The sequence below is a fragment of the Physella acuta genome, unplaced genomic scaffold, assembly GCF_028476545.2.
Source record: "Physella acuta isolate Inbredline_101_S28 unplaced genomic scaffold, ASM2847654v3 ptg000764l, whole genome shotgun sequence".
In the NCBI taxonomy this organism is placed as follows: domain Eukaryota; kingdom Metazoa; phylum Mollusca; class Gastropoda; family Physidae; genus Physella; species Physella acuta.
Window position 1 is genome coordinate 99967 of NW_026732282.1, and position 19115 is coordinate 119081.

The 19115-nt window shown below is 41.1% G+C and overlaps 1 protein-coding gene across 1 annotated transcript in view; it reads left to right on the forward strand.

The window, feature by feature from the left end:
* LOC131950448 (calcium-dependent protein kinase C) overlaps positions 1-19115 on the forward strand; it is a gene marked incomplete at its 5' end in the record, with an annotated part of 99928 nt that overhangs the window by 58304 nt on the left and 22509 nt on the right. The window contains 2 exons of the mRNA XM_059312602.1: positions 4862-4970; positions 12839-12967. Of these exons, the coding sequence (XP_059168585.1) occupies positions 4862-4970; positions 12839-12967 (238 nt within the window). The remainder of the gene's footprint in view (positions 1-4861; positions 4971-12838; positions 12968-19115) is intronic.

Consider the following 19115-nt stretch of genomic DNA (forward strand, 5'->3'; position numbering starts at 1 on the left):
TTTAGGTCCTCAGTCACACATCTAACATCTGTAAGTGATGTAGGTCACCATTAATATATGATTTAGGTCCTCAGTCACACATCTAACATCTGTAAGTGATGTAGGTCATCATTAATTTATATGATTTAGGTCCTCAGTCACACATCTAACATCCATAAGTGATGTAGGTCATCATTAATTTATATGATTTAGGTCCTCAGTCACACATCTAACATCCATAAGTGATGTAGGTCATCATTAATTTATATGATTTAGGTCCTCAGTCACACATCTAACATCCATAAGTGATGTAGGTCATCATTAATTTATATGATTTAGGTCCTCAGTCACACATCTAACATCTGTAAGTGATGTAGGTCACCATTAATTTATATGATTTAGGTCCTCAGTCACATATCTAACATCCATAAGTGATGTAGGTCATCATTAATATATGATTTAGGTCCTCAGTCACACATCTAACATCCATAAGTGATGTAGGTCATCATTAATTTATATGATTTAGGTCCTCAGTCACACATCTAACATCCATAAGTGATGTAGGTCATCATTAATTTATATGATTTAGGTCCTCAGTCACACATCTAACATCCATAAGTGATGTAGGTCATCATTAATATATGATTTAGGTCCTCTGTCACACATCTAACATCTGTAAGTGATGTAGGTCACCATTAATTTATGATTTAGGTCCTCAGTCACACATCTAACATCCATAAGTGATGTAGGTCATCATTAATTTATATGAAGTAACAACAACGATGTAGGTCCTCAGCAACAACTCGATGAAGGTCCTTAGTAACATATGTGTTGTAGGTCCTTAGTAACGCATGTCTGTAGGTCCTGTCTAACCTTAGACCTACCATCTCCCAACAACAAGACTCGTGTATTTATCTTTCTACTCTATTGACAAGACGCACCAAACTCCGCGCCAGTTTAGTCTACGTCACATTTCACAAAATTCTACTCACACAGTTCACAATAAGCCTCATCACGTGACTTTTTTCTTGCCATCTTTCAAAGTCCCACCTCACTCGTTAATTATAAACAACCATTTAAAATAGAACTTTTTTAAATTGTCACATATCACACCACAGATTGTTATCAAGTTTCCTCACACTAATTTGTCACATGAATATACAATTTACATGAATATACAATTTTCGTTACGATAATATTAATACATTGGAGTTAATGAATACTAGTAAAAAAAAATTTACCTTTTATTACTAAGTTTTTTTCTTTTCTGTATATAAATATGTGTGTATATAAATAATGTGTGTATTTTGCCAATTATGATAAATAACATGGGGTTTCGCTAAATACATATATTGCTATATTATCCTCATTATTTACGGGTGATATTTTTTTCTTCTTTTTAAATTAAAAAAAAATTAAATGATGTTCGTTGTTTGTCTATTTTTTCAACAAATTAAAAAAAAAAAACATTAATGAATTTTGCACTGTTAAAATCCATTTCGATTCTTCGTTATCAATTCTCTCGTTAATTAATCGTTAAAAATGATTGTTAATTAGCGCCTAATTAGCTGCAGTCTGCCTTATTTTAATTACACTAAAACTCATCGCAATGGATCACACAGATTTCTTAAACTTTGGTTGAGCCAGGGTGATTAACAATTTGTTTTTCTCTGAGAAATTGATGATCTTGTGTGATTGTACCAGTCTCCATCTTGTGTGATTGTACCAGCACCCATCTTAAGTGATTGTACCAGCCTCCACCTTGTGTGATTGTACCAGCCTCCATCTTGTGTGATTGTACCAGCACCCATCTTGTGTGATTGTACCAGCCTCCACCTTGTGTGATTGTACCAGCCTCCATCTTGTGTGATTGTACCAGTCTCCATCTTGTGTGATTGTACCAGCCTCCATCTTGTGTGATTGTACCAGTCTCCATCTTGTGTAATTGTACCAGCCTCCATCTTGTGTGATTGTACCAGCCTCCATCTTGTGTGATTGTACCAGCACCCATCTTAAGTGATTGTACCAGCCTCCACCTTGTGTGATTGTACCAGCCTCCATCTTGTGTGATTGTATCAGCCTCCATCTTGTGTGATTGTACCAGTCTCCATCGTGTGTGATTGTACCAGCCTCCATCTTGTGTGATTGTACCAGCCTCCATCTTGTGTGATTGTACCAGCCTCCATCTTGTGTGATTGTACCAGTCTCCATCTTGTGTGATTGTACCAGCCTCCATCTTGTGTGATTGTACCAGCCTCCATCTTGTGTGATTGTACCAGCACCCATCTTAAGTGATTGTACCAGCCTCCACCTTGTGTGATTGTACCAGCCTCCATCTTGTGTGATTGTACCAGCCTCCATCTTGTGTGATTGTACCAGTCTCCATCTTGTGTGATTGTACCAGCACCCATCTTGTGTGATTGTACCAGCCTCCATCTTGTGTGATTGTACCAGCCTCCATCTTGTGTGATTGTACCAGTCTCCATCTTGTGTGATTGTACCAGCCTCCATCTTGTGTGATTGTACCAGCCTCCATCTTGTGTGATTGTACCAGCACCCATTTTGTGTGATTGTACCAGCACCCATCTTGTGTGATTGTACCAGCCTCCATCTTGTGTGATTGTACCAGCCTCCATCTTGTGTGATTGTACCAGCCTCCATCTTGTGTGATTGTACCAGTCTCCATCTTGTGTGATTGTACCAGCCTCCATCTTGTGTGATTGTACCAGCCTCCATCTTGTGTGATTGTACCAGCACCCATCTTAAGTGATTGTACCAGCCTCCACCTTGTGTGATTGTACCAGTCTCCATCTTGTGTGATTGTACCAGCCTCCATCTTGTGTGATTGTACCAGTCTCCATCTTGTGTGATTGTACCAGCCTCCATCTTGTGTGATTGTACCAGCCTCCATCTTGTGTGATTGTACCAGCACCCATCTTAAGTGATTGTACCAGCCTCCACCTTGTGTGATTGTACCAGCCTCCATCTTGTGTGATTGTACCAGCCTCCATCTTGTGTGATTGTACCAGTCTCCATCTTGTGTGATTGTACCAGCACCCATCTTGTGTGATTGTACCAGCCTCCATCTTGTGTGATTGTACCAGCCTCCATCTTGTGTGATTGTACCAGTCTCCATCTTGTGTGATTGTACCAGCCTCCATCTTGTGTGATTGTACCAGCCTCCATCTTGTGTGATTGTACCAGCACCCATTTTGTGTGATTGTACCAGCACCCATCTTGTGTGATTGTACCAGCCTCCATCTTGTGTGATTGTACCAGCCTCCATCTTGTGTGATTGTACCAGCCTCCATCTTGTGTGATTGTACCAGTCTCCATCTTGTGTGATTGTACCAGCCTCCATCTTGTGTGATTGTACCAGCCTCCATCTTGTGTGATTGTACCAGCACCCATCTTAAGTGATTGTACCAGCCTCCACCTTGTGTGATTGTACCAGCCTCCATCTTGTGTGATTGTACCAGCCTCCATCTTGTGTGATTGTACCAGTCTCCATCTTGTGTGATTGTACCAGCACCCATCTTGTGTGATTGTACCAGCCTCCATCTTGTGTGATTGTACCAGCCTCCATCTTGTGTGATTGTACCAGTCTCCATCTTGTGTGATTGTACCAGCCTCCATCTTGTGTGATTGTACCAGCCTCCATCTTGTGTGATTGTACCAGCACCCATTTTGTGTGATTGTACCAGCACCCATCTTGTGTGATTGTACCAGCCTCCATCTTGTGTGATTGTACCAGTCTCCATCTTGTGTGATTGTACCAGCCTCCATCTTGTGTGATTGTACCAGCCTCCATCTTGTGTGATTGTACCAGCCTCCATCTTGTGTGATTGTACCAGCCTCCATCTTGTGTGATTGTACCAGCCTCCATCTTGTGTGATTGTACCAGCCTCCATCTTGTGTGATTGTACCAGCCTCCATCTTGTGTGATTGTACCAGCACCCATCTTGTGTGATTGTACCAGCCTCCATCTTGTGTGATTGTACCAGTCTCCATCTTGTGTGATTGTACCAGCCTCCATCTTGTGTGATTGTACCAGCCTCCATCTTGTGTGATTGTACCAGCACCCATCTTGTGTGATTGTACCAGCCTCCATCTTGTGTGATTGTACCAGTCTCCATCTTGTGTGATTGTACCAGCACCCATCTTGTGTGATTGTACCAGTCTCCATCTTGTGTGATTGTACCAGCCTCCATCTTGTGTGATTGTACCAGCACCCATCTTAAGTGATTGTACCAGCCTCCATCTTGTGTGATTGTGTCCAGTTCACGCGATTTGTTATTGTGTCATACTCCACCTTCTGTGACTGTGTCAGGCCCCGCCTTGTATGATAGTCAGGCCCCGCCTTATAGTCAGGCCCCGCCTTGAATGCTAGTCAGGCGTTGCCTTCTAGCCAGTCCCCGCCTTATAGCCAGGCCCCGCCTTATAACCAGGCCCCGCCTTGTATGATAGTCAGGCCCCCGCCTTATAGTCAGGCACCGCCTTCTAGCCAGGCCCCGCCTTATAGTCAGGCCCCGCCTTGTATGATAGTCAGGCCCTGCCTTCTAGTCAGGCCCCGCCTAAGAGGTTCTCTCTCTCCCCCACAGGCCACCAACCTGCACAAGTTCAAGCTCCACACCTACGGCAGCCCCACCTTCTGCCTTGAATGCTAGTCAGGCGTTGCTTTCTAGCCAGGCCCCGCCTTATAGCCAGGCCCCGCCTTATAGTCAGGCCCCGCCTTCTAGCCAGGCCCCGCCTTGAATGCTAGTCAGGCCCCGCCTTATAGCCAGGCCCCGCCTTGTATGCTATTCAGGCCCCGCCTTATAGCCAGGCCCTGCCTTGTATGCTAGTCATGCCCCGCCTAAGAGGTTCTCTCTCTCCCCCACAGGCCACCAACCTGCACAAGTTCAAGCTCCACACCTACGGCAGCCCCACCTTCTGCGACCACTGCGGCTCGTTGTTGTATGGCCTGCTGCACCAGGGGCTCAAGTGTGACTGTAAGTAGTTTGGTTGTAGGACATGGATGTCCTGTCAGGACATGGTCCTCTCAGGACATAGTCATGTTCGGACTTAGACTTGACTGTAAGTAGTGATTGTAGGACACAGATGTCCTTTCAGGACATGGTCCTCTCAGAACAGTCATGTTACATCATAGACTTGACTGTAGTTAGCTCGTAGGACATAGTCCTCTGAGAACATAGTCCTCTCAGGACATAGTCCTCTCAGGACATAGTCATGTTAGGACTTGACTGTAAGTAGTTTCATTGTAGAACACGTCATGTCAGGATATAGTCCTCTTAGGACATAGTCATGCTACATCTTAGACTTGTCTGTTAGTAGTTAGCTTGTAGGATACGTCCTCTCAGGACAATTGTCCTATCAGGACATATCATGTTAGGACTTCTACTATACTGTAAGTGCATGGACAGGTTGTGGGGACATGGATTGTCCTGTCAGGACTATCAGGACATAGACAGGACAATCAAGACTAAAGCTTGAATGTAATTACATGGACTTAACTTAGCTACCATTCTAAACTGTTTTAATGTTGGTAATTACTTAATTATTTAATGTATCTAATTAGGCCTAATTTAACCTTTTTTTACAAATAAATTTAAAATAATTTAACAACGGATGATGTTAAATGATTTTACTGGCCTACTAATGTATAAACTACTACACATTTTTACAACAATTTGCTTGTAGAAAACGCATGATGAATTATAGATCTCTTTGAATATAATTGTGATTTTTTAAAACCTAAAAACTAGATTCTAGATGTCTTTAACATAGCTGTAATGTTTTATAAAGTCTAACAATAGAACGTTGCACAGTATCAAGGCACTTCTTTGTTTCGTTACACAAAAGATGCCATTGTTGTGAAAATACAAACATTTATTTTAAGCTACTACATAAGTTTCCTATGTTGGTCCTCCATCTTTCTGTATTAAAAGTTAGTTTTGGTCAGCTTCCTTCTGGGTTTTGATGAATGGTAATTGTCGCCATTCTGGGATTTTTATTAATTTTAATGTCATTCGGGTATTTTGATGAATGGTAATCGTCTTTAATCGGGTATTTTGATGAATGGTAATTGCATACACGCCCCATACACATACACACCCTCTCACACCCACCCTCAAACATACACACACTCACACATACACACCCACCCTCAAACATACACACACTCACACATACACACCCACCCTCAAACATACACACACTCACACATACACACACACCCTCAAACATAAACACACTCAAACATACACACACTCACACATACACACACACACCCTCACACATACACACCTTCACACAGACACACCCTCACACATACACACCCTCACACACACTCCTTCACACAAACACACACCCCCCAACACGTCCCACCATCCACCTGTATAACCTGCAATCTACAGACCAAAATCAGAAATCTCTAGCACCCCAATCCCAGTTGACTCCCAGCATTAAGCAGCCAGACCATTCTTCCCCCCCCCCCCCCCCTGTTAGTCTCCAGACACACAGACAAGGCTTGTCTGTAATCAGCTGTTTTTTTGTTGCTGTTTTTTAATTATTTACGACCCTATTGTCGTCGTCCCCCTCATTTCCATATACATGTGTTTATATATATATATATATATATATATATATATATATATATATATATATATATATATATATATATATATATATATATATATATATATCCACGAGCATTTATTTTCCTCTACGAGATATGGCTGTCTTTTTTCTGTTGAACAAATATATCATCTCCCCTGGGCCTACATCACAACAATGCACATTGTTTTGTTTTTGTTTTTTTGTCTATCAGAAAACTGCTGGGTTTATCTGGGTTTTTAGTGTTAGATATGAGAGCGGTTTTTTTTTTAATAATTTAAGCCAGATATGTTGTTCGATCAACTTTTTGTATTTTTGTAATAATTCCCGGGTCGTTGTTTGTACCATCAACATCTATCTCTGTTTCATTTAAATTAGGATATTTTCGTCACACTCATCTGTATTGATCTATTGTATCTCATAAGCCGTTCGTTATCTCCTCAATATTTACCTCTATCAAATCTGACAAACTAAACTAAAAGAACAATTGGTAAGGATGGCCATATTTTTCAGCTTTGTTGTTCTCTTCAGCAGGTTCTAATGCTTTCTCTTATATTCCTAGAACATTGCAGCGGCTGTAGATTTTCTGTAGATAACTATCTGTATTCTATCAACACTTCCTATAACTATCTGTATTCTATCAACACTTCCTATAACTGTCTGTATTCTATCAACACTTCCTATAACTTTCTGTATTCTATCGCCCTACCTATGTTGTCTCCCATCCTACAAACTAACATCCCAGACTTTCTTTGAATCATTCCAGACTGACCCTCTATTCAACTCGGGAGCTGTATCCATTTCATTCCCTGACAACCACAATCTTCTTTCACGTCTGTCACTTCATTTTGTCGTCGTCTGCTATGGCTTGGAATCTTCTCACCTTTTATCCAATTATCTCACTAAATCTAATCAAATTAAACGAGGATTCTATTGGGAAAACGAGATGCTAAACAACACATTTTTTTCTGGCCTTAGTGCTATATTTGAAACTAGTTATTGATTATGTTGCAGGCTATGTCGATGTTCTAGGATTGGGGTTGGGGGTAGGGCGTGCTGTGTGTGGGGCTATTAGGATTGTTCTTATCTCAGCTTATGTCTGGGTTGGAGGCTATTATGTCTATGTTATAGGCCATCTCGTTCTTATATTCTGTCAACACTTCCTATACCTGTCTGAATTGGGGCTAGATAGGTATTATGTCTATGTTATAGGCATCTAGTTCTTATGTGTCTGTGATTGAAGCTAGATAGGTATTATGTCTATGTTATAGGCCATCTATTTCTTATGTGTCTGTGATTGAAGCTAGATAGGTATTATGTCTATGTTATAGGCATCTAGTTCTTATGTGTCTGTGATTGAAGCTAGATAGGTATTATGTCTATGTTATAGGCCATCTATTTCTTATGTGTCTGTGATTGAAGCTAGATAGGTATTATGTCTATGTTATAGGCCATCTATTTCTTATGTGTCTGTGATTGAAGCTAGATAGGTATTATGTCTATGTTATAGGCCATCTATTTCTTATGTGTCTGTGATTGAAGCTAGATAGGTATTATGTCTATGTTATAGGCCATCTATTTCTTATGTGTCTGTGATTGAAGCTAGATAGGTATTATGTCTATGTTATAGGCCATCTATTTCTTATGTGTCTGTGATTGAAGCTAGATAGGTATTATGTCTATGTTATAGGCCATCTATTTCTTATGTGTCTGTGATTGAAGCTAGATAGGTATTATGTCTATGTTATAGGCCATCTATTTCTTATGTGTCTGTGATTGAAGCTAGATAGGTATTATGTCTATGTTATAGGCCATCTATTTCTTATGTGTCTGTGATTGAAGCTAGATAGGTATTATGTCTATGTTATAGGCCATCTATTTCTTATGTGTCTGTGATTGAAGCTAGATAGGTATTATGTCTATGTTATAGGCCATCTATTTCTTATGTGTCTGTGATTGAAGCTAGATAGGTATTATGTCTATGTTATAGGCATCTAGTTCTTATGTGTCTGTGATTGAAGCTAGATAGGTATTATATCTATGTTATAGGCCATCTATTTCTTATGTGTCTGTGATTGAAGCTAGATAGGTATTATGTCTATGTTATAGGCATCTAGTTCTTATGTGTCTGTGATTGAAGCTAGATAGGTATTATGTCTATGTTATAGGCCATCTATTTCTTATGTGTCTGTGATTGAAGCTAGATAGGTATTATGTCTATGTTATAGGCCATCTATTTCTTATGTGTCTGTGATTGAAGCTAGATAGGTATTATGTCTATGTTATAGGCCATCTATTTCTTATGTGTCTGTGATTGAAGCTAGATAGGTATTATGTCTATGTTATAGGCCATCTATTTCTTATGTGTCTGTGATTGAAGCTAGATAGGTATTATGTCTATGTTATAGGCCATCTATTTCTTATGTGTCTGTGATTGAAGCTAGATAGGTATTATTTCTATGTTATAGGCCATCTATTTCTTATGTGTCTGTGATTGAAGCTAGATAGGTATTATGTCTATGTTATAGGCATCTAGTTCTTATGTGTCTGTGATTGAAGCTAGATAGGTATTATGTCTATGTTATAGGCCATCTATTTCTTATGTGTCTGTGATTGAAGCTAGATAGGTATTATGTCTATGTTATAGGCCATCTATTTCTTATGTGTCTGTGATTGAAGCTAGATAGGTATTATGTCTATGTTATAGGCATCTAGTTCTTATGTGTCTGTGATTGAAGCTAGATAGGTATTATGTCTATGTTATAGGCCATCTAGTTCTTATGTGTCTGTGATTGAAGCTAGATAGGTATTATGTCTATGTTATAGGCCATCTATTTCTTATGTGTCTGTGATTGAAGCTAGATAGGTATTATGTCTATGTTATAGGCCATCTATTTCTTATGTGTCTGTGATTGAAGCTAGATAGGTATTATGTCTATGTTATAGGCATCTATTTCTTATGTGTCTGTGATTGAAGCTAAATAGGTATTATGTCTATGTTATAGGCCTTCTATTTCTTATGTGTCTGTGATTGAAGCTAGATAGGTATTATGTCTATGTTATAGGCCATCTATTTCTTATGTGTCTGTGATTGAAGCTAGATAGGTATTATGTCTATGTTATAGGCCATCTAGTTCTTATGTGTCTGTGATTGAAGCTAGATAGGTATTATGTCTATGTTATAGGCCATCTATTTCTTATGTGTCTGTGATTGAAGCTAGATAGGTATTATGTCTATGTTATAGGCCATCTATTTCTTATGTGTCTGTGATTGAAGCTAGATAGGTATTATGTCTATGTTATAGGCCATCTATTTCTTATGTGTCTGTGATTGAAGCTAGATAGGTATTATGTCTATGTTATAGGCCATCTATTTCTTATGTGTCTGTGATTGAAGCTAGATAGGTATTATGTCTATGTTATAGGCCATCTATTTCTTATGTGTCTGTGATTGAAGCTAGATAGGTATTATGTCTATGTTATAGGCCATCTATTTCTTATGTGTCTGTGATTGAAGCTAGATAGGTATTATGTCTATGTTATAGGCCATCTATTTCTTATGTGTCTGTGATTGAAGCTAGATAGGTATTATGTCTATGTTATAGGCCATCTAGTTCTTATGTGTCTGTGATTGGGGCTAGGCAGTTGTTGTTGTTGTTGTTGTTGTTGTTGTTGTTGTTTTAATTTAATACTAGCTAGTCACTCCGTCTTTTTTCTAATGGCATTGTTTCTTGGTTTTATATCTAGTTCGTTGCTTTCCATTTCTTACTGTTGGACATTGAGTTGTCCTTTTCTTTCGTCATGAGTTGTCTTGTGTGTTGTGTCTATATTTGTGATCCGTTGTAAGGTGCTAATTCTTCCGTCTTTCTAATCGTCTAGCGTGTCGTAGGACCATTTTTAAAATTTCCACTGAAATAAATATTTAATTATCGATAGTTTTTTTTATTTTTTACTTAATGTATAGGTATTTTAATAGGTCTCGGGTAGTGGTTTTTAACCTTCTTGGAGGTACCGAACCCCCACCAGTTTCATACGCGCATTCACCGAACCCTTATTAATAGTTCTATCGCCTGAGAAAATCCTATCATGAATCATATGAGTCGGGTGTGTGTCTAGAAATCCGCCGAACCCCTGAGACTGACTCACCGAACCCCTGGGGTTCGATCGAACCCAGGTTAAGAGCCACTGGTCTAGAGGTTATTCGCTGGTTATTAATTTCTCTACGTTTCTAAGTGCGCTTAAAAGTAGTCCGTGGCAATCGCCCGTGTGGCGAGGGGAAAATTTGAAAAATATGCCAGATATAATTATCATTAAAAAAGTTTTTAAAAACCCACGTTTTCTGATTGAACTAAAAAGTAGAAAATAAATGCTATACATCACATTAATGCAAGCGATCACTCTACTATAAGCGATGAAAAACGTGGGGCGCCGAAGTAAAAGTTTTTTATCGGTCATTGTTAATATAAAATGTAAAAGTTATATTACTATTGATTAGATAATACTATTGACTTTTATTAGGGAGCTTGTAGAGAGTCAACAGTATTAGAAACTGTAAGAAAATCACGGCGCCCCACGTTTTTCATCGCTTATAGTAGAGTGATCGCTTGCATTATTGTAATGTATAGCATTTATTTTCTACTTTTTAGTTCAATCAGAAAACGTGGGTTTTTTAAAACTTGTTTAATGATAATTATTTTCTACTTTTTAGTCTTTGTCTGTTTGCATTAAAATCTTGCTATCGATTTTATCTTTTCGCATTCACTTTTTTTTTGGGTAAACGAAGACAACTCGTAAAAAACACGTGCCTTGAACCCGTGTCGAGTGGGTTAGCAATCGTGTGCCCAACCACTCGACCATATCGTCTCCCCCATACTGGCCACCAGTTGTTACGTTCTGGTTGTTTGTACACAAACACCGCGTGACAACTACTCAGTAAGCAAAAAGAGGGAGAGTACCGAACCTTGTTTTCATCAAATTACAATTACTGGGTTATGTCCCTTTTTCCCCACGTTTTTTGTACAATTATATAGCGGTCTAAAATGATCAATAAAATGTTTCCATGGATCAATTTAGTAATAATAACAATTTAATATTCTATTGTCATCGGAAACAAAGCTTCCCTGAAAATTTCAGCACCCTAGCTAACTGGGAAGTGCCCGAAATTTCGATCGCAAGATTTGATTGGAAAGACGCGAAAGCAAGTTAAAGAAAACGTGAGAATAAAATAATAAGCCTATACAAATTTAAAATGGTATGTTTGGTTGGTGGTCAAATGCCGGGATCTTTCTGGCTTTACTCCAGACCACCCCACACCCTATCACATGTACAAACCACGGAGGTAACTCCTTCATCAGGTTTTTTTCTTCTTCATTTTGTCATGGGATGTTTTCAACTCTATTCAGTCAACAGCAGTTTAAAAACTGGGTGGTAATTTGCCAGAGAAAGTGTTAGAAGAGTAAGCCAAAAAAAAAATTGGTTCCAAGCCTGTAATGGTTTTCATTTTTTGTATAGTTTTTAAAATTATTTTTAAGTTACCTCCCTTCAGTTGTGTCTATTGTGGAGTTTGTCTTCAGTAACGAATTTTCTTTTAAAACTCGTTTTGTGGATATTGAAGGATTGAGCTGGGATATTAGTCGCGAATAAAGATTCAGGTGTTGTTAGCGTCCGCGTCTTTTTCCTCTCTACATCATGGAGGCAACGAGATGAAATACACAGACACAATCTGTGGTCTCAGTCATTTCAAATAGGGGGTGGGGTGGGCCCGTGGGGGTTGGAAGGTCTAAAATAGGCGGGGTTTCGCAAAATCTAATGTTGGACTTTTTACAAATGTACGCTAATTCATACATGAGAATTTAGAACTGGACTCTATAAAACAAGCAAGGTGATTGGCGTTGAATAAAGAAATATGCGCACACACACACATATATATATATATATATATATATATATATATATATATATATATATATATATATATATATATATATATATAATGTAGGCCTATATATACATATGTACATATATCGATAGAGATACAGATAGATATATGTATATGTATATATACATTTATATTTGTATATATATATATATATATATATATATATATATATATATATATATATATATATATATATATATAATATTATGAATAATATTATATGAATATATACATATATATATAGGCCTATATATATATATGTAAATATAAAATAAATTTTGAAACACGTATCATTTTCTGTTCTAGCATGTGACATGAATGTACATAAACGATGTGAAAAAAATGTTCCTTTACTCTGTGGCACCGACCACACGGAGAGAAGGGGCAGAATCCATCTCAAGGCTACCGTCAAGGGAAACAAAATTACTATAGAAAGTAAGTAGCTTCCCCTTATTTATTTATTTTTCTCATAACCGGAGTCATTTTTTTTTCCTGATGTGAAAACAACCTTAGTTTTGTGACGGAAGTAAATATAGTGGTGAGGCTCTATGGAGAGCTTCCATCTAATGATATAATAGACGCTGGAACTTTCAGACATTTACCAACAACAACTGTCACAATAAGCAGATTCCTGCACTAGCCCAAAATCCAGTATCCGCCATTAACACAGCACCCAGTATCCGCCACTAACACAGCACCCAGTATCCGCCACTAACACAGCTAGCAGTATCCGCCACTAACGCAATATCCACTACCCGCCACTAACACAGCACCCAGTATCCGCCACTAACGCAATATCCACTACCTGCCACTAACACAGAACCCAGTATCCGCCACTAACACAGAACCCAGTATCCGCCACTAACACAGAACCCAGTATCCGCCACTAACACTACCCGCCACAACCACACCACCCACTACCCGCCACAACCACAACACCCACTACCCGCCACAACCACACCACCCACTACCCGCCACAACCACAACACCCACTACCCGCCACAACCACAACACCCACTCCCCGCCACTACCACACCACCCATTCCCCAAGCACACACCATCATAAAACGACTCCCACCTACACCAACATTATCCGACGCCTACCTACTAAGACAGATAACCGATGTGATTTCTTTCTTTACATGACCCCTGACCTTCTTTTGTCACACCTTTCTTCAAAAGGTCAAAGTTCATGCCCGTTGACCTGGGATGACTCTAGATGTTATTGAAATGTTTTAATGATATTTATGTTGTCGGAATGCCAGATCCCTTTCGCCTCATTCAAAGATTCCAGTAAAGACAAATCGTTTCCTTTAGAAGCTGACTGACTTGTCTAAGACGGTGTATGATTCGTTACAGGCTCGATGCTCGACTTGAAAGATGATGGCAGCTGCGTTATGCCAGATATTTTTTTTAACCCCGGCTCTGCATGCCAATTCACGGCGTGGGATGGATTAAATGTTTGTGTTTTTGTTTTCACGTGATATAGCGACTTAATCGTCTAGGAAATTACTCATGGCGTGTCGTGGTGGTGTACGAAATCTTGCCCGCTGGTCCAATATCAGCGCTAATCGATCATTAACACTAATCTATCTTTAACACTAATCCACAATTAACACTAATCCATTTCCACTAATCCACGGTCTCCTTAAACTCCACTAATCGACCACCAGTTCAAATCCATCATCAACACTAATCCACTATCAGAATAAACTCCACTAATCCACCATTAGCACTAATCCATCTCGAACACTAATCCACTATCAGAATAAACTCCACCAATCCACTATGATAATAAACTCCACTAATTCACTATCAGCACAAACTCTACTAATCCACCATCAGCACAAACACTAATCCACCATCAGCACAAACACTAATCCACTATCAGCACTATCAGCACTAATCCATCATGAACACCAATCCACTATCAGCACAAACTCCACTAATCCCCTATCAGCACTAATCCATCGTGAACTCTAATCCACTATGAGAATAAACTCCCCTAATCCACTATCAGCACAAACTCCACTAATCCACCATAAGCGGTGTCCACTCTGCCCTAATTGACCAGCTGTAGCAGATCTCGCCCCTGGGTCCACCTGTGGGAGGGGCTTGATGTCCCCTGTCACTGTCTCGGTCACGTTTTAATTTCCTCGCTCGTCATCCCCGTCTGCTGGTGGGGGGGGGGGGGGGGGGGGCTCGTCGCTAGCTTGGTGCCGCTGGCCATCAGTTAGACCATCACTGAGACAGCTGACCATACAACTGACCATCACTGAGACAACTGACCATACAACTGACCATCACTGAGACAGCTGACCATCACTGAGACAACTGACCATCACTGAGACAACTGACCACACAACTGACCACACAACTGACCATACAACTGACCATACAACTGACCATCACTGAGACAACTGACCACACAACTGACCACACAACTGACCATACAACTGACCATACAACTGACCATCACTGAGACAACTGACCATCACTGAGACAACTGACCATCACAGAGACAACTGACCATACAACTGACCATATAACTGACCATCACTGAGACAACTGACCATCACAGAGACAACTGACCATCACTGAGACAACTGACCATCACTGAGACAGCTGACCATACAACTGACCATATTACTGACCATCACTGAGACAACTGACCATCACAGAGACAACTGACCATCACTGAGACAACTGACCATACAACTGACCATATAACTGACCATCACTGAGACAACTGACCATACAACTGACCATCACAGAGACAACTGACCATCACAGAGACAGCTGACCATCACTGAGACAGCTGACCATACAACTGACCATCACTGAGACAACTGACCATACAACTGACCATCACTGAGACAACTGACCATCACTGAGACAGCTGACCATACAACTGACCATCACTGAGACAACTGACCATCACTGAGACAACTGACCATCACAGAGACAACTGACCATCACTGAGACAACTGACCATCACTGAGACAACTGACCATCACTGAGACAACTGACCATCACTGAGACAACTGACCATCACTGAGACAACTGACCATCACTGAGACAACTGACCATCACTGAGACAGCTGACCATACAACTGACCATCACTGAGACAGCTGACCACACAACTGACCATCACTGAGACAACTGACCATCACTAAGACAACTGACCATACAACTGACCATCACTGAGACAGCTGACCATACAACTGACCATCACTGAGACAACTGACCATCACTGAGACAACTGACCATCACTGAGACAACTGACCATCACTGAGACAACTGACCATCACAGAGACAACTGACCATCACTGAGACAACTGACCATCACTGAGACAGCTGACCATACAACTGACCATATAACTGACCATCACTGAGACAACTGACCATCACAGAGACAACTGACCATCACTGAGACAACTGACCATACAACTGACCATATAACTGACCATCACTGAGACAACTGACCATACAACTGACCATCACAGAGACAACTGACCATCACAGAGACAGCTGACCATCACTGAGACAGCTGACCATACAACTGACCATCACTGAGACAACTGACCATACAACTGACCATCACTGAGACAACTGACCATCACTGAGACAGCTGACCATACAACTGACCATCACTGAGACAACTGACCATCACTGAGACAACTGACCATCACAGAGACAACTGACCATCACTGAGACAACTGACCATCACTGAGACAACTGACCATCACTGAGACAACTGACCATCACTGAGACAACTGACCATCACTGAGACAACTGACCATCACTGAGACAACTGACCATCACTGAGACAGCTGACCATACAACTGACCATCACTGAGACAGCTGACCACACAACTGACCATCACTGAGACAACTGACCATCACTAAGACAACTGACCATACAACTGACCATCACTGAGACAGCTGACCATACAACTGACCATCACTGAGACAACTGACCATCACTGAGACAACTGACCATCACTGAGACAACTGACCATCACTGAGACAACTGACCATCACAGAGACAACTGACCATCACTGAGACAACTGACCATCACTGAGACAGCTGACCATACAACTGACCATATAACTGACCATCACTGAGACAACTGACCATCACAGAGACAACTGAGCATCACTGAGACAACTGACCATACAACTGACCATACAACTGACCATCACTGAGACAGCTGACCATACAACTGACCATCACTGAGACAACTGACCATCACTGAGACAACTGACCATCACAGAGACAACTGACCATCACTGAGACAACTGACCATCACTGAGACAACTGACCATACAACTGACCATCACTGAGACAGCTGACCATACAACTGACCATCACTGAGACAACTGACCATCACTGAGACAGCTGACCATACAACTGACCATCACTGAGACAACTGACCATCACTGAGACTGCTGACCATACAACTGACCATCACTGAGACAACTGACCATCACTGAGACAACTGACCATCACAGAGACAACTGACCATCACTGAGACAACTGACCATCACTGAGACAACTGACCATCACTGAGACAACTGACCATCACTGAGACAACTGACCATCACTGAGACAACTGACCATCACTGAGACAGCTGACCATACAACTGACCATCACTGAGACAACTGACCACACAACTGACCATCACTGAGACAACTGACCATCACTAAGACAACTGACCATACAACTGACCATCATTGAGACAGCTGACCATACAACTGACCATCACTGAGACAACTGACCATCACTGAGACAACTGACCATCACTGAGACAACTGACCATCACTGAGACAACTGACCATCACAGAGACAACTGACCATCACTGAGACAACTGACCATCACTGAGACAGCTGACCATACAACTGACCATATAACTGACCATCACTGAGACAACTGACCATCACAGAGACAACTGACCATCACAGAGACAACTGACCATCACAGAGACAGCTGACCATCACTGAGATAGCTGACCATACAACTGACCATCACTGAGACAACTGACCATACAACTGACCATCACTGAGACAGCTGACCATACAACTGACCATCACTGAGACAACTGACCATCACTGAGACAGCTGACCATACAACTGACCATCACTGAGACAACTGACCATACAACTGACCATCACTGAGACAACTGACCATACAACTGACCATCACTGAGACAACTGACCATACAACTGACCATCACTGAGACAACTGACCATCACTGAGACAGCTGACCATACAACTGACCATCACTGAGACAACTGACCATCACAGAGACAACTGACCATCACTGAGACAGCTGACCATACAACTGACCATATAACTGACCATCACTGAGACAACTGACCATCACAGAGACAACTGACCATCACAGAGACAACTGACCATCACAGAGACAGCTGACCATCACTGAGACAGCTGACCATACAACTGACCATCACTGAGACAACTGACCATACAACTGACCATCACTGAGACAGCTGACCATACAACTGACCATCACTGAGACAACTGACCATCACTGAGACAGCTGACCATACAACTGACCATCACTGAGACAACTGACCATACAACTGACCATCACTGAGACAACTGACCATACAACTGACCATCACTGAGACAACTGACCATACAACTGACCATCACTGAGACAACTGACCATCACTGAGACAGCTGACCATACAACTGACCATCACTGAGACAACTGACCATCACAGAGACAACTGACCATCACTGAGACAACTGACCATCACTGAGACAACTGACCATCACTGAGACAACTGACCATCACTGAGACAACTGACCATCACTGAGACAACTGACCATCACTGAGACAACTGACCACACAACTGACCATCACTGAGACAACTGACCATCACTAAGACAACTGACCATACAACTGACCATCACTGAGACAGCTGACCATACAACTGACCATCACTGAGACAGCTGACCATACAACTGACCATCACTGAGACAGCTGACCATACAACTGACCATCACTGAGACAGCTGACCATACAACTGACCATCACTGAGACAACTGACCATACAACTGACCATCACTGAGACAACTGACCATACAACTGACCATCACTGACACAACTGACCATACAACTGACCATCACTGAGACAACTGACCATCACTGAGACAACTGACCATACAACTGACCATCACTGACACAACTGACCATACAGCTGACCATCACTGAGACAACTGACCATACAACTGACCATCACTGAGACAACTGACCATCACTGAGACAACTGACCATCACTGAGACAACTGACCATCACTCAGACAACTGACCATCACTCAGACAACTGATCATCACTCAGACAACTGACCATCACTCACACAGCTGACCATACAACTGACTATCACTAACACAACTGACCATCATTCACACAACTGACCATCACTCACACAACTGACCATCACTCACACAACTCATCTACGACTCTAGAGCCTCGGTCTTGTGATGCTTGCCGCCACTAACAGCCACCACCAACCCATGAAATACGTAAACTCCACTTCAACCTGCCC